General features: G+C 52.7%; 2 protein-coding genes across 5 annotated transcripts in view; one reads left to right on the plus strand and one right to left on the minus strand.

Annotated features, from left to right (window-relative positions):
* LOC140003281 (uncharacterized) overlaps positions 1-6,853 on the minus strand; it is a 41,679-nt gene extending 34,826 nt beyond the window's left edge. For 2 of the 3 annotated variants that reach the window (XM_072042864.1, XM_072042863.1), the window contains exons 1-3: positions 6,302-6,853; positions 1,174-1,283; positions 296-634 (exon numbers count right to left, since the gene is read on the minus strand). In XM_072042864.1, the coding sequence (XP_071898965.1) occupies positions 296-634; positions 1,174-1,189 (355 nt within the window). In that variant the 5' untranslated portion in view covers positions 1,190-1,283; positions 6,302-6,853. The remainder of the gene's footprint in view (positions 1-295; positions 635-1,173; positions 1,284-6,301) is intronic. The other variant, XM_072042865.1, reaches the window with a different exon arrangement.
* A 6,374-nt stretch (positions 6,854-13,227) lies between these two features.
* LOC113843518 (hepatic and glial cell adhesion molecule-like) lies at positions 13,228-19,596 on the plus strand. 2 transcript variants are annotated; one of them, XM_072043198.1, is made up of 4 exons: positions 13,228-13,310; positions 14,069-14,178; positions 14,727-15,065; positions 16,656-19,596. In XM_072043198.1, the coding sequence occupies exons 2-4, from the start codon at positions 14,163-14,165 to the stop codon at positions 16,928-16,930; spliced, it is 630 nt and encodes a 209-aa protein (XP_071899299.1). In that variant the 5' UTR covers positions 13,228-13,310; positions 14,069-14,162; the 3' UTR covers positions 16,931-19,596. The 2 variants fall into 2 exon arrangements, with proteins under 2 accessions (XP_071899299.1, XP_071899298.1); XM_072043197.1 differs by having other exon boundaries at positions 14,747-15,065.
* Positions 19,597-20,401: the final 805 nt, after the last annotated feature.

Genomic DNA, 20,401 nt, shown 5'->3' on the forward strand with positions numbered 1-20,401 from the left:
AGGTACATGTTAGGGCAGAAGGTGCCCCAAATCTCCATCTCTATGGGATGGAGGCGCTGAGCAGCCTGGATTCCTGACCCAGATCTCAACCCACAGCCAGATTCAGTCTCAGAATACATTACAACCTTTCCCAGCAATTCTTCTGGGGTCTCCAGTCCATGTCGTTCAAGGCATTAATGAAACCAGAAAGTCCTCCTCTAGTTCATTTAGGGGGAGGCATACCTGTGCACCCTACTGATGGCAAATCCTACTGATGGTCAGAGAAAAACATCCTTTCAACCAATTTTTGACTTACTGATCACTCTAAGAGTGGTTATTGTTGCTTTGTCCTGCATCAAGTTAACTGTTGCTCTATAGATGCCACTGTCCGTCTCTCGCAGCTTCTGCAGGACAAGGGAGCCATTGTTTTCGTAGAAAACCACTCTGCCTTCGTAAGCTGGGTCAATGGTTACTGACTGCGACTCTGCGTAGTACTGCAGGATTAATTTGGAGGTGTCTTCTCTTACGTATTCCCACTTGGCCAAGTTGATGTTCCTGATAGCTGGTGCGTGCATCGTGACAGAGGATCCTTCCTCTGCCCAGAGCTCTGTCATTTCTGCTACAAGACAGGACACCTGCAAAAGCAGCAGCAGGTCTGGAAACAGGAGAGAAGCCAGAGCAGGGTGAGTTACTTCTAAGCAAAAGCCAAAGGACAAATTCAGCTGCTCTTATGCTCTTCTTGGAAAGGCCCCAACTGACTTCTTGAAACCCATTGTGCACATCTGATTTCTGTCCTCCCTTTTTTCTTTTTAAGAAAAAAATCATAACATTATGGGCACGTTATAAAAATGGTTCGTAACTGGTTCAAATATTTCCTTGCTTTTTGGAATGAAAACAACAGGAATCAGGCTCCTTCTGCATGTCAGGAGCTGCTCAGTGGGACCACGTTCAGTGTGGCTTCACCCCTGGACCTCACCCGGTTCCCTCAGCACCCAAACCTGGTGGGACCCAGGCTGCAGCACTGGGAGGCACCTGCCAGGATGCTCACGCCTCGACCAGCCCTTCTGCAGCACAGAGGTGCAAGCGAGCGTGGAAATGCTGCAGGTGCCCGCTCTCCACCTCTCCCAGCTCTGCTGCAGCAGGAGGGCTGCGCGGTGGTACCCAGCCCAAGGACAAGTCCCCTCTCACACTCACAGCCTGCGAAGGACATGGCAAAGAGCCACAGGTGCTTTCAAACCGCCACGAGGGTTGAGCTCCTTCTGCAGCAACGCTCTCAGCAGGGTCACTAGCAGCGATGGACCAGCCTGGGAACGACACCGTGAAAAGCACCCTCAGCACCATCAGCACTTCCCACGCGCTGCCAGCCCATGGCAACACAGGCAGCAGTGCTGGTGCTTTCTGCAGCCCTCCCTTCACTGCAGCTTGGCAGTGCTGCAGCTCTGCCTCGTCCCTTCAACACCCATTTGTAGAGCCGCTGCCCGTGACGGCCGTGCCCCTGCCTGTACAGAAACACTTCTCTGGTTGACTCTCAACTCTCTCCTCATCCTCCCCTGGGCAGAACTCAACACAATGTAGTTGCTCTCTCACAGAAAGAGCAACTCCTCCACCTCTCCTTGCTGGCTCATCCAGGAAATGCCCATCCAGAGTAACCAGAGCCAGCTTCCCTTAGGAAAAGGAACCTCATTCCTCCAGCTTGGGTGCTTTGCACATAGCTTAAGTTGTCAGAAAGAAACAGGAAATATTTTCTACGTGGTCTGACAGAAGTAGGATTGTCTGCAGCCAGCTTTGCCCAGCATTGCTCGTGGGCCCCTCACTGCTGTGTGCCCTTGTGTTACCACGTTGCAGCAGCTGTGCAGGGCAAGCACAGAGGATGGGCGAGGAGCAGACATGGTCAGTCATTATCAGCCCTCACCAAGAGCTCAGACAGGGAAGAAAAAGGCCTCATGATGGAAAGAAATAGCAGGCATGTGCAAATTCATCTCTCACACTCAGGACCAGTTATTTTCCCACAGCACATGGTATGAGCTGGTGCTTTCAGGTGCACTTATCAGGAGGGGGCAGATACAGAGCTGGATAGGAGGGGAAGCTGAGCTGGGGGAGCAGATCCCAGTACCCTTTTGGGGTGAGCAGCTGCAGCCCTAGGGGAAAGCAGGGGGGTCATCAGGGAATGTGAGCGGGAGATAGACTTCTGGAGCAACTCCCTGCAGGGCCTCAAGGAGAGGTACCGGGGTGAGACACCCCAAATGGGGGTGGACCCCCTGCCCTGTCGCCGTCGGACAGAGGGAGGGGATCTGGGAGTTGAGGAGGAATGGAAACTGGTCCCTGCGCGACATGGCAGGCGATGCCCTCCCCTTCCAGCCCCACCTTCCCAGGTGCCCTTACAAAACAGGTTTCAGGCCCTGGAGAATGAGAGATCAACAGCGACTGAGGAAGAGGTAGAAAGTGTTCCCAGGAGGATGCCTAGGGCGAGGAGGTCGACTCCACGCATCAGGACTGCCTCCACCAAGACAGAAAGAAGGGTGATTGTCGTGGGAGACTCTATCCTTAGGGGGACGGAGGGCCCTATTTGTCGGCCTGACCCTACCCGTAGGGAAGTCTGCTGCCTCCCTGGGGCCAGGGTCAGGGACGTTGCCAGGAAGCTCCCCAACCTGGTACGCCCCTCAGACTATTATCCTCTTGTGATAGTCCAGGCAGGTAGTGATGACATTGATGACAGAAGCCTGAAGGCTATCAAAAGAGACTTTAGGGGGCTGGCACGGTTAGTGGACGGAGCGGGAGTGCAGGTAGTATTTTCGTCCATCCCTACGTTGACAGGGAGGGGTACGGAGAGGACAAGGAAAGCCCACCTGCTAAACACGTGGCTCCGGGGCTGGTGCCTACGCAGAAATCTTGGGTTTTTCGACCATGGGGCAGTTTACTCAGCACCTGGTCTGATGGCCGTAGACGGGTCCCTATCCTCTAGGGGAAAAAGGATCCTGGGCCAGGAGCTGGCGGGGCTCATTGATAGGGCTTTAAACTAGGTAAGAAGGGGGATGGGGCTGAAACAAGGACTGTTAGGGCTGTGCCAGGGGGAGCAATGGCAAGGCCGGAGGATAAGGTAAAGGCCCAGCTGAAGTGCATCTACACCAATGCACGCAGCATGGGTAACAAACAGGAGGAGCTGGAAGCCATCGTGCAGCGGGCAGGCTACGACTTGGTTGCCATCACGGAGACGTGGTGGGACCAGTCTCATGACTGGAGTGCTGCGATGCCTGGCTATAGGCTCTTCAGAAGGGACAGGCAGCACAGAAGGGGTGGCGGTGTGGCTCTCTATATCAGAGAGTCTTTCGATGTTGTAGAACTCGAGGCTAGGAATGACAAGATCGAGTCCCTTTGGGTTAGGATCGGCAGGGACAACAAGGCTAGTGTCCTGGTCGGGGTCTGCTATAGACCGCCGAACCAGGATGAGGAGACGGATGAGGAGTTCTACAGGCAGCTGACAGAAGTTGCGAAATCGTCGGCGCTTGTACTCGTGGGGGACTTCAACTTCCCTGACATATCCTGGAAGCACAACACAGCCCAGAGGAAGCAGTCTAGGAGGTTTCTGGAGAAAGTGGAAGATAGCTTCCTGACGCAGCTGATTAGTGAACCTACCAGGGGTGGTGCCCTGCTAGACCTTCTCTTCACAAACAGAGAAGGACTGGTGGAGGATGTGATTGTCGGGAACAGTCTTGGGCAGAGTGACCACGAAATGGTGGAGTTCTCTATTCTTGGCGGGGCCAGGAAGGGAACCAGTAAAACCACTGTATTGGACTTTCGGAGGGCTGACTTTGGGCTGCTCAGGACACTGGTTGGTGGAGTCCCATGGGAGGCGGTTCTGAAGGGCAGAGGGGTCCAGAAAGGCTGGGCGCTCTTTAAGAGGCAAATCCTAATGGCGCAGGAGCGGTCTGTCCCCATGTGCCCAAAGATGAGCCAGCAGGGAAGAAGACCAGCCTGGCTCAACAGAGAATTGTGGCTTGAGCTTAGGAGGAAAAAGAGGGTTTATAATCTTTGGAAAATTGGGCAGGCCACTAAGGAGGACTATAAGGATGTAGCGAGGCTGTGCAGGGACAAGATTAGGAAGGCCAAAGCTCATCTGGAGCTCAATCTGGCTACTGCTGTTAAAGATAACAAAAAAAGCTTTTATAAATACATCAACACAAAAAGGAGGACTAGGGAGAATCTCCATCCTTTACTGGATGCGGGGGGAAACTTAGTTACAAGAGATGAGGAAAAGGCGGAGGTGCTTAATGCCTTCTTCGCCTCAGTCTTTAGCGGCAATACCGGTTGCTCTCTGGATACCCAGTACCCTGAGCTGGTGGAAGGGGACGGGGAGCAGGATGTGGCCCTCACCATCCACGAAGAACTGGTCGGTGACCTGCTACGGCACTTGGATGTCAATAAATCGATGGGGCCGGATGGGATCCACCCAAGGGTACTGAGAGAACTGGCAGAGGAGCTGGCCAAGCCCCTATCCATCATTTATCAGCAGTCCTGGCTATCGGGGGAGGTCCCAGCTGACTGGCGACTAGCAAATGTGACGCCCATCTACAAGAAGGGCCGGAGGGCAGACCCGGGGAACTACAGGCCGGTCAGTTTGACCTCAGTACCAGGGAAGCTCATGGAGCAGATCCTCTTGGGAGTCATCATGCGGCACTTGCAGGGCAAGCAGGCGATCAGGCCCAGCCAGCATGGGTTTATGGAAGGCAGGTCCTGCTTGACGAACCTGATCTCCTTCTACGACAAAGTGACGCGCTGGGTGGACGAGGGAAAGGCTGTGGATGTGGTCTACCTTGACTTCAGCAAGGCTTTTGACACCGTCTCCCACAGCATTCTCCTCAAGAAACTGGCTGCTCTTGACTTGGACTGGCGCACGCTTCGTTGGGTGAGAAACTGGCTGGACAGCCGGGCCCAAAGAGTTGTGGTGAATGGAGTCAAGTCCAGTTGGAGGCCAGTCACTAGTGGCGTCCCCCAGGGCTCGGTGCTGGGGCCGGTCCTCTTTAACATCTTCATCAATGATCTGGATGACGGCATTGAGTGCACCCTCAGTAAGTTTGCAGATGACACCAAGCTAGGTGCGTGTGTCGATCTGCTCGAGGGTAGGAAGGCTCTGCAGGAGGATCTGGATAGGCTGCACCGATGGGCTGAGGTCAACTGCATGAAGTTCAACAAGGCCAAGTGCCGGGTCCTGCACCTGGGGCGCAATAACCCCAAGCAGAACTACAGGCTGGGAGAGGAATGGTTGGAGAGCTGCCAGGCAGAGAAGGACCTGGGAGTGATGGTAGACAGTCGGCTGAATATGAGCCAGCAGTGTGCTCAGGTGGCCAAGAAGGCCAACGGCATCCTGGCTTGTATCAGAAACACTGTGACCAGCAGGGCTAGGGAGATGATCGTCCCCCTGTACTCGGCTCTGGTGAGGCCGCACCTCGAGTACTGTGTTCAGTTTTGGGCCCCTCGCTACAAGAAGGACATCGAGGTGCTTGAGCGGGTCCAAAGAAGGGCGACGAAGCTGGTGAGGGGCCTGGAGAGCAAGTCCTATGAGGAGCGGCTGAAGGAGCTGGGCTTGTTCAGCCTAGAGAAGAGGAGGCTCAGGGGTGACCTTATCGCTCTGTATAAGTACATTAAAGGAGGCTGTAGAGAGGTGGGGGTTGGCCTGTTCTCCCACGTGCCTGGTGACAGGACGAGGGGGAATGGGCTAAAGTTATGCCAGGGGAGTTTTAGGTTAGATGTTAGGAAGAATTTCTTTACTGAAAGGGTTGTGAGGCATTGGAACAGGCTGCCCAGGGAGGTGGTGGAGTCACCATCCCTGGAAGTCTTCAAAAGACGTTTAGATGTAGAGCTTAGGGATATGGTTTAGTGGGGACTGTTAGTGTTAGGTTAGAGGTTGGACTTGATGATCTTGAGGTCTCTTCCAACCTAGAAATTCTGTGATTCTGTGTGATTCTGGTCCCTCTGTCCTCATGGCTCCATCCCCATCTCCCTGTCCCCAACCCCTTTTCACATTCCTTTGTATTCACCTCGTTCCCATTTTGCTCTTAAAGCAGCAGAGAGCTGCTCCACACACGGGTCCATAGCACCGGGTGCACCCATCAGAAGCAAACTGCTCCAACGTGGGTACCCCGTGGGCAGCAGCTCCCCAAATCCCCTGGTCCTGCGTGGGCTCCTCTCCACGGGCTGCAGCGTGGAGATCTGCTCCATGTGGGACCCATGGGCTGCAGGGGGACAGCCTGCTCCACCAGGGGCCTCTCCACAGGCTGCAGGGGATCTGCTGCTGCCTGCCTGGAGCCCCTCCTGCTGCACTCACCTTGTGTCTGCAGGGCTGTTTCTGTGTTCCTCCTTCCTCTTCTCAGCTGCTGTTTTCAGCAGTTGTTCACAGCAGTGGTTTTTTTTTTTTTTGTTTGGTTGTTTGTTTCTTTGTTTGTTTTCCTTTTCTTTTCTGAAGTCTGCTGTCTCCGAGGCACAATCAGCATCACTCAATTGGCAGCCACATACCAAACCTTGGCACATAAAGCCAATACACCAGCGTTACCCAAAGCCAGCTCCATGGTGGCAGGAGGTCCTGAAAGCTGCCGTGTGCAGGGTTCGGCTCAGCCCCGGCTCCCCCCAGGCTCCCCCCCTTGCTAAGCAATGGGAAGCAGCAGCTTCTGTGCCACGCACCGAGATGCTCGCTCTGACCAATGTGCCCACCCCGTGTGAACCGGGACCTTTGGCTTCCTGCCCCAGGAGAGAAGTTCTGACTCTAGGAAGTATCTCCAGCCCAACCCATTCCCAGGGATTCGCTGAGTCTGGATCAGACGTGTTCTCCAGTGGAGCGGGAGGACCAATGCCTCTCCGAACAGCTGCTAAGAGCACTGGCACGCCTGCGGCTGCACTCCTTAGAGGCTGAAAGAGTGGGCGGAGGCAGCGGTGTGCCCTCCCCGGGAGAGGTCAGCACCTGTGATGACTTTCTTTGCTCCTATGACTCATCGAGCCAGGTTAATCAGTAGTTCCACGCAGGGAGAACAAGTTTTTGTTGGTCAAAGAACAGCAACAGCAAACATCCAGCTACTTCCATGCCTTAATGGCTGGAGAACAAGCAATCCAAGACTGCATGGAGTCTCCCGAGTCACCCTTCTTTGATCCCTCTAAACTCTTTTACATTCCTGATGGCCTCAAAGTTAACAGTCTGATGTTATCATCAACCACAGGGCTTGCCGACCCCCATGTGCACACTCCCACATCTCCCCCTTCTTTATTAATATCAACCATTTTCCTGACACAAGTTATTATGCCATATATCACATGAGGACACATCTCTCACAGTTTGGGGGACACAAAAATAAAAACCGATGGCTGTTTCTGGAGGTCACGAGCCTGAGAAGTGCAGAGCCGTCAGCAGGGCTTGGTTTGTTTGCATTCTTACGCGTAATGCCTGTCCTTGCGCTGCAAAAGCACCGGGAGAGATTACCGGCCGGGGCCAGTTCCCAGGGGCTTTGCAGACAGCAGGCGGCAGTGTGAGGCACGCCAGCAGCTTCGAGAAGGGAGGATGCTGAGCCTGCGCTGCCGGCTGGGGCTCCTGCTGCTGGCCCTGCTCCGAGCATCTCGCCCGGACACTCAGGGGCAGCCTGGCAGCCCCGAGGGGAGAGGAGCTCGGGCAGAAATCCCAGCGTCTGCATCAGGAGAGGCACAGGACAGGAACTCTTGTGGTGCTGGGATTGGCACCAGCAATTTCACAGCTGGTTAGTGAGCCTACGAGGGGTGGTGCCCCACTAAACCTTCTCTTCACAAACAGAGAAGGACTGGTGGGAGATGTGGTTGTCGGGAGCTGTCTTGGGCAGAGTGACCACGAAATGGTGGAGTTCACTATTCTTGGCGAGGCCAGGAAGGGGACCAGTAAAACTGCTATATTGGACTTCCAGAGGGCTGACTTTGGGCTGCTCAGGACACTGGTTGGCAGAGTCCCTTGGGAGGCGGTTCTGAAGGGCAGAGGGGTCCAGGAAGGCTGGGCGCTCTTCAAGAGGCAAATCCTAATGGCACAGGAGCGGTCTGTCCCCACATGCCCAAAGACGAGCCAGTGGGGAAGAAGACCAGCCTGGCTCAACAGAGAACTGTGGCTTGAGCTTAGGAGAAAAAAGAGGGTTTATAATCTTTGGAAAAGTGGGCAGGACACTAGGGAGGACTGTAGCGAGGATGTAGCGAGGCTGTGCAGGGACAAAATTAGGAAGGCCAAAGTTCATCTGGAGCTCAATCTGGCTACTGCCGTTAAAGACAATAAAAATCTTTTTACAAATACATCAACACAAAAAGGAGGACTAAGGAGAATCTCCATCCTTTACTGGATGCAGGGGGAAACTTAGTTACAAGAGATGAGGAAGAGGCAGAGGTGCTCAATGCCTTCTTTGCCTCAGTCTTTAGCAGCAATACCGGTTGTTCTCCGGATACCCAGCACCCTGAGCTGGTGGAAGGGGATGGGGAGCAGGATGTGGCCCTCACCATCCACAAAGAACTGGTTGGAGACCTGCTACGGTACTTGGGTGTGCACAAGTCGATGAGGCCGGATGGGATCCACCCAAGGGTACTGAGAGAACTGGCAGAGGAGCTGGCCAAGCCCCTATCCATCATTTATCAGCAGTCCTGGCTATCGGGGGAGGTCCCAGCTGACTGGCGGCTAGCAAATGTGACGCCCATCTCCAAGAAGGGCCGGAGGGCTGACCCGGGAAACTACAGGCCTGTCAGTTTGACCTCAGTGCCAGGGAAGCTCATGGAGCAGATCCTCTTGAGAGTCATCATGCAGCACTTGCAGGGCAAGCAGGCGATCAGGCCCAGTCAGCATTGGTTTATGGAAGGCAGATCCTGCTTGACGAACCTGATCTCCTTCTATGACAAAGTGACGCGCTGGGTGGACGAGGGAAAGGCTGTGGATGTGGTCTACCTTGACTTCAGCAAGGCTTTTGACACTGTCTCCCACAGCATTCTCCTCAAGAAACTGGCTGCTCTTGACTTGGACTGGCGCACGCTTCGTTGGGTTAGAAACTGGCTGGATAGCCGGGCCCAAAGAGTCGTGGTGAATGGAGTCAAGTCCAGTTGGAGGCCGGTCACTAGTGGCGTCCCCCAGGGCTCGGTGCTGGGGCCGGTCCTCTTTAATATCTTCATCAATGATCTGGATGAGGGCATCGAGCGCACCCTCAGTAAGTTTGCAGATGACACCAAGCTATGCGCATGTGTCAATCTGCTCGAGGGTAGGAAGGCTCTGCAGGAGGATCTGGATAGGCTGCACCGATGGGCTGAGGTCAACTGCATGAAGTTCAACAAGGCCAAGTGCCGGGTCCTGCACCTGGGGCGCAATAACCCCAAGCAGAGCTACAGGCTGGGAGAGGAGTGGTTGGAGAGCTGCCAGGCAGAGAAGGACCTGGGAGTGATGGTGGACAGTCGGCTGAATATGAGCCAGCAGTGTGCTCAGGTGGCCAAGAAGGCCAACGGCATCCTGGCTTGTATCAGGAACAGTGTGACCAGCAGGGCTAGGGAGGTGATCGTCCCCCTGTACTCGGCTCTGGTGAGGCCGCACCTCGAGTACTGTGTTCAGTTTTGGGCCCCTCGCTACAAGAAGGACATGGAGGTGCTTGAGCGGGTCCAGAGAAGGGCGACGAAGCTGGTGAGGGGCCTGGAGAACAAGTCCTACGAGGAGCGGCTGAGGGAGCTGGGCTTGTTCAGCCTGGAGAAGAGGAGGCTCAGGGGCGACCGTATTGCTCTCTACAGACACCTCAAAGGAGGCTGTCGTGAGGTGGGGGTTGGTCTGTTCTCCCACGTGCCTGGTGACAGGACGAGGGGGAATGGGCTAAAGTTGCGCCAGGGGAGTTTTAGGGTGGATATTAGGAAGAACTTCTTTACTGAGAGGGTTTTGAGGCATTGGGATCGACTGTCCAGGGAAGTGGTGGAGTCACCATCCCTGGAGGTCTTTAAAAGACGTTTAGATGTTGAACTTAGTGATATGGTTTAGTGGAGGCCTGGGTAGTGTTAGGTCAGAGGTTGGACTCGATGATTTGAGGTCTCTTCCAACCTAGACAATTCTGTGATTCTGTGATTCCAGCCACACCGAGTAGCTGATCGGTCACTGAGACCCTGCTCTCAGCTCTGTGACTCTGTGATTCTGTTATTCGGTGATACTGTAATTCATTGGATCCGTGCCTGGGTGGATAACTGCCAAGTACTTCACGGCTACTTTTATTTCTAAGTAAACAATTACCCTTCCTTTCATTTCCTCTGCCTTAGTTCCTCTAAGCTCTTTGCAATCACCAATTTTGTTTGCTTGTTTTTAAAGCATCCGCTGTACAGGCTGGGATTTTAGCAGTGATTTTTGCCTGGCTTTTCCCAAAAACTCTTTTTCTTCACTCGGGGCCTGGCACTGTGACCATTTGCAGTCCTTGGAGCGTCACTTAGAGCCCAAGCTATGACAAACCCATAAACTTCCACGCATCTGGGGGAAGCAGCTCCATCCTGATCAGGTGTTCACAGGGAGATTGTTATAAATGAAGTCTCAACTCAATCTGAATTTTGTAATATTTATACTTATAAAAGGTGTAAAAGGTATAGAAGGCAAGGAAACAGCGCTGGGTGTGTGGGGAGCCTATGTTCCACCAACACGCACACACGAACATCAGATGTTCTAAATATACAGAACATTGCTTTACATATGAAACCGGAGTATGCCTATACATACGTACAATCAGGAAAGGTAACAAACAACCCTTTACGTTCCATGACTTAACGGTCTCCATTTTTCCATTCCTTTTCTTGATTACTAACAGGTCTCCATTTTCCATTCCTTTTAAACAATATGCCTCGCTTTAAGTTGTCAAGCAACTCAGTCTTCAGACCTTATGTATCCCGTTCTTTCCGGATGGAAGAAAAGCATATCCATCTCCTTTTCAAGGCTAATAGGCCAGGGTCAAAAGGCACGTCCAGGTCACCAGGGGACATAACAGCAAAAGCCTTCGATGGCTGTAGCAGCAGAGGGGCCCATGGCGTAGCAGTCGGATCAGTAAAGGAGCCCGCAGCTCCCTCACTCTCTGGCAAACCACACGTTTCTGACTGTGGTCCCACACGGCTCTTTAACGCCTCAGAGACTGCTCACCAGGTGCCGAGCAATCCCACTGCAACCTTGTCGTTTTTAGTTGCAGAGTCCCACACCTTGACCTCAGTTTGGTCCCATGTTTCAGGATCATAAACTGTCCGATTGTTAATAAGGAGAATAAGCTGTGAGGTGACCAGGACAGTCTTTGTTCCTAAGGACGTATGATTCCCCATAATGCGCAGCTGCTTACCAGCGAGGGGCAGCTGTGTGCACGGGTCCGCTTCTCTCAGCTCGAGCTTCTTTCCAGCTCCAGTGAGCCCGTTTTCAGCGACTTTCTGTACGAGCTTCTCTGAGTGGTTAGCTGAGTTTGGCCAAACATCTCCTCGTGAGGCAATCAATGTGCCTGTTCCCGTCCTGGTCCCTGTTCTGCTAGCCTGTCCCTATTCATTCCTTCTTTCTACTTCTTTAGTGATGACATAATTTCATCACATCGTGTTGCCTTTTTATCCTGAAGGCAGGCTCCCCTCTTATACCCTTTGCCCCAGTTGTTTCTTTTCAAAACAACTTTTCATTGGTTAAAGAACTTTGCATAGAGCAGCAACAGCAAACACCCAGCAACATCCATGCCTTAATGGCTGGAGAACAAGCAACCCGAGACTGCATGGTGTCTCCTGAATCACCCTTCTTTGATCCCGCTAAACTCTTTTACACTCCTCATGGCTTCATTGTTAACAATCTGATATTATCATTAACCATGAGGTTTGCTGACTCTTGCAGGAAGAACGGCCAAAAACATCACAGATGCTAGTATGGTCAGATCATGCTGCCCTATATTATCAGAATAGCCTGACTTTTGTAGTAAACTTAACAGGGGCGGATAGTGCCTCACACAAGATTATCGGTCAAAAGCACTCAGACAAACAACTGCAAGAAAACAACCCCACCTGCAAGAAAACAACCCTCATAGAATTAGCAGTCACATACATCCCATCCTTGAAGCCAGCTGCTGGCAACAATATTTTTCTAAATCCCTCAATTGGGCGATGTGGGAACTTCTCACAGTCGTCCTGGTAGCTTGGTTTGCTCAGCTGCGGCAAGCCATGGGATCTTTGCTGTTTCAAAAATCCCTCAACAGCCCACCCCCATGGCCACACTCCCACATCTCCCCCTTCTTTATTAACATCAACCATTTTCTTGACATGAATTATCACTCCATATATCACACTCCAGTGCACTGATGATAACTTCCTGATGCAAATGGTGGACGTGCCAACTAGGAGAGGAGCACTGCTGGGTCTTGTCCTCACCAGCAAGGAGGGGCTGGTTGAAGTGGTGAAGGCTGAGGGCAGCCTTGGCTGCAGCGACCCTGAGATGGTGGAGTTCAGGATCTCATGTGGCACGAAGAGAATATTGAGCAGAATCACGTCCCTGGCCTTCAGTAGGGCCAACTTTGGCCTTTTCAAGCAATTGCTGGGGGAAGTCCCATGGGACAGGGTATTTGAAGGAAAAGGAGCCCAAGAGAGTTGGTTAGCATTCAGGGAGTGCTTGTTCCGAGCTCAAGATCAGAGCATCCCAACAGGTGGGAAGTCAGGAAAGAGAGCCAGGAGGCCTGCATGGCTAAACAGGGAAGTGCTGGGCTAACTCCAGTGGAAGGGGAGAGATCATGGAAGGAGGGGCTGGCCACTTGGGAGGAATATAAGGCTGTTGTCAGAGGATGTAGGGAGGCAACCAGGAAAGCTCCGGCCTCCCTAGAATTACACCTGGCGAGAGGGGTCAAGGACAACAGAAAGGGCTTCTTCAAATTCATTGTGGATAAAACTAACACTAGAGGCAATTTAGGCCCACTGCTGAATGAGGTGGGTGCCCTGGTGACAGGAGACGAAGAGAAGGCAGAGACACAAAACCGGGAGGAGTGGCTGAGAGGCCGGAAGGCCGTGCTGCCATCCAGATAGACCTGGCAGGGAGAAACTCAATGAAATATGAGGGCAAGTCCTGCACCTCCGAAACCTCATTTCCCAAAATCCTTTTAGCAGGGCAGAAGCCAGGCCATCAGCTCCATCACAGGGGTGAACACAATGTGCCTGGCCTGTTTCCTCTTGCCTTGGGTTTTGGCTCCTCCTGGGGTGAGGATGCTGGGCTGGGCACCTGCTTGGAGTGATCCAGAAGCAGCTCCATGGTTGAAAAGGCTTTTTTCTTCTTTTCCTTCAGATGCTGCTCTGATGTTTGCAGGGGTCCATGGAAGCCAGCTGGATGCTGCCAGGAGGTAATGTCTCTCTGGAGTGGGCCCATCCTCCAGCACAGGTTCTCGTCTCTGCATGAGAAGCTCCTTTCCCACCAGCCTCAGGCTGTCTCTAAAACAGACCATGTCTCTAAAAAATCTTAAAAAAAAAAATATCTTAAAATCTTTGTGTCCCATCTGAGACTCTAATTACAGGTCATTATATTTTGTCCCTTTGACAAAAATATAAGCTCCTCCCCCGTCATCTTTACTCCAGTGCTTTGCAAAACAGTAGGAAAAAAAAATAAAAATATTTAAAAAAAAAGAGGAGTAAATTTGGTCTCCGTCATCCAAAAGCCAATGATTGCATCTGAGCTCTTCAAGCCAGCCTCGAGCAGTGTTGCACCCCACTGCAAACTGTGTTAGGTGCAGACAATTTGTTCTTGTGATCTGTTGCACAAACGGAACGGGATGTGATTGGGGTTTTCCAAGTCCCCACGATGACGGATATGGCAGGTGCAGAGCCTGCAGCCACACACAAGCTCAGGAGCTAAATCTTCCCGAGGAAGTGAGGGAGGGAGCTCAACCAGAGAGGTGTTTCTGTACAGGCAGGGGCATGGCCGTCACGGGCAGCGGCTCTACAAATGGGTGTTGAAGGGACGAGGCAGAGCTGCAGCACTGCCAAGCTGCAGTGAAGGGAGAGCTGCAGAAAGCACCAGCACTGCTGCCTGTGTTGCCATGGGCTGGCAGCGCGTGGGAAGTGCTGATGGTGCTGAGGGTGCTTTTCACGGTGTCGTTCCCAGGCTGGTCCATCGCTGCTAGTGACCCTGCTGAGAGCGTTGCTGCAGAAGGAGCTCAACCCTCGTGGCGGTTTGAAAGCACCTGTGGCTCTTTGCCATGTCCTTCGCAGGCTGTGAGTGTGAGAGGGGACTTGTCCTTGGGCTGGGTACCACCGCGCAGCCCTCCTGCTGCAGCAGACCTGGGAGAGGTGGAGAGCGGGCACCTGCAGCATTTCCACGCTCGCTTGCACCTCTGTGCTGCAGAAGGGCTGGTCGAGGCGTGAGCATGCTGGCAGGTGCCTCCCAGTGCTGCAGCCTCACCGTGCCTGGGTCCCACCAGGTTCGGGTGCTGAGGGAACTGGGTGAGGTCCAGGGGTGAAGCCACGCTGAACGTGGTCCCACTGAGCAGCTCCTGACATGCAGAAGGAGCCTGATTCCTGTTGTTTTCATTCCAAAAAGCAAGGAAATACTTGAACCAGTTACGAACCATTTTTATAACGTGCCCATAATGTTATGTTTTTTTCTTAAAAAGCAAAAAGGGAGGATGGAAATCAGATGTGCACAATGGGTTTCAAGAAGTCAGTTGGGGCCTTTCCAAGAAGAGCATAAGAGCAGCTGAATTTGTCCTTTGGCTTTTGCTTAGAAGTAACCCACCCTGCTCTGGCTTCTCTCCTGTTTCCAGACCTGCTGCTGCTTTTCCAGGTGTCCTGTCTTGCAGAAGAAATGACAGAGCTCTGGGCAGAGGAAGGATCCTCTGTCACGATGCACGCACCGGCTATTAGGAACATCAGCTTGGCCGAGTGGGAATACATAAGAGAGAACATCCCCGAATTAATCCTGCAGTACTACGCAGAGTCGCAGTCAGTAACCATTGACCCAGCTTACGAAGGCAGAGTGTTTTTCCACCAAAACAACGGCTCCCTTGTCCTGCAGAAGCTGCGAGAGACGGACAGTGGCATCTATAGAGCAACAGTTAACTTGATGCAGGACAAAGCAACAACAACCACTCTTAGAGTGCTCAGTAAGTCAAAATTGGTTGAAAGGATGTTTTTCTCTGACCATCAGTAGGATTTGCCATCAGTAGGGTGCACAGGTATGCCTCCCCCTAAGTGGACTAGAGGAGGACTGTCTGGTTTCATTACTGCCTTGAATGACATGGACTGGAGACCCCAGAAGAATTGCTGGGAAATGTTGTAATGTATTCTGAGACTGAATCTGGCTGTGGGTTGAGATCTGGGTTGGGAATCCAGGCGGCTCAGTGCCTCCATTCTTGTACCTGCTTACTTCACCACAACCAGCTGCTCATAGGCGGTGAATGTCATAAAATGCCCTCTAGAGACAGGATTTCTCACCAGGCTTTGCAGCCTTTCCCTTCACACCAGCACTGCCTTCCCCTTCCTCTGCAATTCCCTTGAGGACAAACAGAAACAAGAGCTCACCCTGGTTTGCATTGCCCTTTCCTAGAGCTCAGCAGCACTGCAGGAGCACCCTGCATGTAGGACATCCAGGGAAGGAAGACTTAAGGGGCATGTGGTTGCTACCAGGTGGAGGTCCAGATGTAGCTAAGAGCAACTCCAAATGCTGCAGGCACCCAGGTGCTAGCTGAGGGATGGACTCTGACATCCTTTTGCCATGGCATGGCTCTTCAGCATTGCTCCTCTTGGCTTTGATCCATCTGGTGCTTGACCAGTGTAAATGGTCATAATAACAGAATCACAGAATGGTTTGGGTTGGAAGGGACCTTACAGCCCACCCCTTTCCAACCCCCTGCCATGGACAGTGACACCTCTCACTAGCCCAAGCTGCCCCCAGCCCCATCTGAGCTGGCCTTGGGCACCTCCAGGGATGGGGCACCCATAGCTTGTCCTGACAGCCTGTGCCAGTGCCTCACTACCCTCGTTATAAAGATTTTTTTCCTTGTATCTAATCTAAACCTACCCTTTTTTAGTTTAAAGCCCTTACCCCTTGTCCCATCACTCCACTCCCTGGCAAAGAGTCCCTCCCCAGCTTTCCTGTAGCCCCCTTTAGGTACTGGAAGGTTGGTAAAAGGTCCCCCCAGAGCCTTCTCTTCTCCCAGCTGAACACCCCCAACTCTCTCAGCCTGTGTCCTTGGCAGAGGTGCTCCAGCCCCCTGATCATCTCTGTTGTGGCCCTCCTCTGGACTCTTCTGATACGTCCATGTCCTTGTGCCAGAGCACCCCTCCACCCCACTTCTGTGCGGGGACAGCTTTCTCCTCTTGGAAGTGTCCATAAAGTCCCCGTCATCACTTCCCAGCATAATCCCGATGTGCAGCTCTGTCGGGTCAGTGACCGTGGCCCCAGGGTGCCATGCCTGAGCTCCAGGGGCTGGTGCTGCCCACCCCAGGGGAGGTGCCGTGGCTTAAGGGCAGCGGCTGGGACATCGGCTCTGAGCTTGGTGGATGCTGCCCTGCTCCTGCACTTTCTCCCCTGCCAGACTCAACCGAGGCACTGAGCTGAGGTGCGAATGAGAAGGGGAGGTGCTGCTCACCCCTCATGGGGCTTGCTGTTCTTGCATCTCATGCGGGGCGGGTTTAAGGTGGGAGGAGAGGCAATCCCAGGCAGTGCTGCCATGTCGCTCTCTGCTTTCCAGAGCCCTTGCCCCAGCCCAAGCTCCTGAGCATCTCAAACCTGGATGGTTCACTCATCAACCTGACCTGCGTGCTGCCAGAAGGAACGGTGGCTGATGTCTCCTGGAAGAAGGATGGACATCCCCTTCCTCCCGAAAAGTGCTTCCAGCTCACTGGGAAGACCACTGTGCTGCAGATAAGGAAGGCAGAGAAGTCGGATTGTGGCTCCTACTCCTGCATAATCAACAACTCCATAAGCTGGAAGGAGGCAGCCCTCAACCTGACTGTGACAGGTTAGTGTTGGCCTGCCCTGCAAAGCCCTGGGTGGCTTTGTAGGCTGTAGTTGATGCAGTCATGGCAAGCCTTGTGCTTAGCCGGGAGGTCACAGCAGGGCACGGTTTGCCTCTGGAGCTCCAGAGCATGAAGCACCAGGATGCTCTGAATGACCTTCATGTTCTGTAGATGTTCAAGGGGGGCAGGAGAGCAACCACTGACAAGTTCTCACTGTCTCCTTGGCAGAGCGGGGCTGCTCAGAGGCTGTCTATCTGAACATTGGCTTCATCATTGGTGCTGTAGCAGTCGTCCCCATGCTGCTGCTCCTCTTCCTGTGCTGTAAGTAGCCCATTGGTTTCCTTTCAGCCACACCAAGTACCTGCTTCATCTCTGAGACCCCACTCTCAGCTCCCACCCCCTGGCAGCAGGTCTTGAGACAAGAGGCAACGTGCCTCTGCTTCACTCAGGGATGCTCAAGGAGGTGTTTGTGGAAGGCGAGTTTCTCCTCCCGAACATGGAGGATGCTCTTCTGCTCTCCTCCTGACCCAGGAGACGTGGGCTGGTGCCCAGCTGGCCACTAACCTGAGCAGTAGTGAGCCCACGGTGTGACTCCCCAGAAACGAGTGCTCAACTCTCATCATCTCCTGCAGGAACGAGTGCGGAGGATGCTTCATTACATGTTGAAGAGAGGGTGGGAAGGGGACCCCTGCTTTGCCAGGGTGTGCAGAATATTTGGGAATTGGAACTACAAGAAATATTGCAGTAACCTACCAAAGGCTGGTAGGTTAGAGGTGCAGGGGCTTGCAGGCAAGGTGGGTGTCCATCTCTGTGCTGCCTTCTGGCTCTCCATCCAAAACAGAGATCTGGTTTTGGACACAGAGGGGTTTGGCCATGGGAAAGCCTCCAAAACCCATTCTTCCCTGCAGTCGCATTTTCACATGTCCCCATGAAGCTCAGGGTGGTGTTGCAAACCCAGGAGCTGATCCCCTCTCCTTCGTTTTCAGATTACAAGAAAATTCGGGAGAGGCAGCAGCCGCTGGAGCCCTAGGAGGTCACCCCCAGCTTACAGACCACGTCTACCTCAGTGACTTCCAGCACATATCAGGTGTCTCCTTCTCTGGGTGCTGCAGATACTTGTAATGGTATGATGAATATTTAATACTCACTGGGAAGCATCCATCTGCCTTCCTGCAGAACAGCACGGGTGGATTTGTCACCGCACGGGGATGACATCAGAAGAACCAGTCATTGGAAAAGCTGGTACATTCCTCCTAGGCCAGTCCAGACACTGAACTAGTGCCAAAGTGGATACTGGATGATTTTGAGTCTTAAGAATTCTTTGTAATACATCTAGGTTAGATTGCAGCTCTTTTGTAAGGGAGCTTCCTGTAGTTCCCGACTGCTCATCTCCTGTCCTGCAGATCACTGATGGTGCTCGAGAGCCTTTCCTTTTCCTCCAGCTACGGTTGGGTTGAGCATTAACACTGGAATGGGCTGCTACAGCCTCACTTTTGCCCCACGTTGGGTGCCATTTGTGGTGACCGAGTGCACGGACTCTTCATGTGATCAAGTCTCTATTGCAACCCGGCGATGCTCCTTTTACACACTTCCCTTCCAGAGGTTTTCCTTCCACAAATCCTCCAGCCCCGTTTACAGTCCTTTGATCCTTGTATTTCTCAGGCTGGTAGGTAACTTACTGCAACCTCCTGTTCCCATGCTGGGTTTTGGTCACACTTTGGTACTTTCCTCTTTCCTGGGCCTCGTGGCAGTCCTTGCCCAGAACTGCTCACAGCACTGGAGGTGAGGCCGCACAGCGCAGGGCAGGCAGGCAGGACAGTTCCTTCCCTCGACCGACTAGTGATGCCGTGCTTGGTGCACCCCAGGGTACGGCTGGCAATATGTGATTACAGATCCCACACTGGTCTGCCTTTTTTCAGGTGCCCTTTCCTAGGTACTGACCATTATTGTGGTTGGCAAGCTCTCCTTTTCTCTTTTTATATATTTATATACATATATTTTCATATATATATATTTCTATATATATTTATATATATATATTTAGATAGATGTTGAATGATTTTTAAAAACAACAAGGAGGCCATGACTTATTTCAGCTGATCAAACCAAGCTTCCAGGGCGACTACGAGGAGTTCCCATGACGGTGTTCCCATACCGCCCGACTGAGGAATTAAAAATATTGTTGCCAGCAGCTGGCTTCAAGAACAAGATCTGCGTGGCTGCTAATCACAAGGGGGTTGTTTTCTTGCAGTTGTTTGTCTGAGTGCTTTTTGACCGATAATCATGTGCGAGACACTATTTGCCCCTGTTAAGTTTGCTATAAGAATCAGGCTGTTCGGGTAATAGAGGGGAGCATGATCTGACCATACTAGCATCTGTGATGTTTTTGGCCGTTCTTCCTGCAATATATATCTTTATATTTATATTTATATATTTATATATATACCCTAATCTTTTATATATATTTAAAAGAACCAGTGATCGAGTCTGTGCTGATTTCCCTTGCACTGGCTCTTAACTGACCTTGTGGTCACACCACAGCTCTCAGTGGTTTCCATCCTTTGTGGGCTGTAGACTTTTGGGTTCAGCTGAAGGTCCTTTGCTGTGCCCCCTGGTATCAGATGAGAAATGTGTTCATACAAGAAAATAAAATAAATAAATAAATAAACAATCTACCTTAGGTCACCTTTTTCTTTGCTTTTCTAGAGCTGCTGCAATAGAAGGATTCCATTTGGATCCTCTGCTGGTGTCCCCGCTGGGTCTCCTCAAGCACAGGATAGCTCAGTGCTATCTGGGCCCCAGCTCTGGGGCCAGATCCTGCCTTGGCCAGCTCTGGACCAGGTTTCTCGAGGGGGTGCGGGCCAGGGCAGACTGCTTTACAGAGCAAACTAAAGCTGAGCAGTGCCCTGGGTTGCAACAAATCCCGTCCCAAGGGAAAGCGCATCCCCGGGGCAAGGAAAGCCCCTGTCCCAGCCAGGCCGGAGCACAGCTTGCCAAGATGCCTCCTCCAGGCCAGGGCAGGAGCTCGTGGGGCCAGGACCCAGGCGCTGACAAGGGCTCAGCCTCGTGGCACTTGAGAGAAGAGCAGAAAAGCTTTTCTGCTTGCAGAGCTCGCTTAGCCCCCGCCTGGGACGCACCAAGCCGTGGTGCTCGGAGGTGCCCGCAGCACCCTCCTGGTGAGGTTACGTGGTCCGAGAGAGGACAGGGGCAGCACGCGTCCCCTTCCAGGGGGGCCGGGGGGGCTCTGCAGGCCAACAAGGGCACCAGCGGTGGGAAAAGCAAAGTCAGAGGCGGCAGAACTAAACCAGGTAAGGAACCAAGATCGTTCTGGCTGGATAGGACACAGGGGGAATGGCTTCAGACTAAAAGAGGTTAGGGTTAGATGAGGTACAAGGAAGAAATTCTTCGCTCTGAGCGCAGCGAGGCCCTGGCCAGACAGACACATTTTTGTCATCATCCCCCTTCCTCTCCTGATGCT

This window comes from Anas platyrhynchos, chromosome 10, assembly GCF_047663525.1.
Source record: "Anas platyrhynchos isolate ZD024472 breed Pekin duck chromosome 10, IASCAAS_PekinDuck_T2T, whole genome shotgun sequence".
Taxonomy (NCBI): Eukaryota; Metazoa; Chordata; class Aves; order Anseriformes; family Anatidae; genus Anas; species Anas platyrhynchos.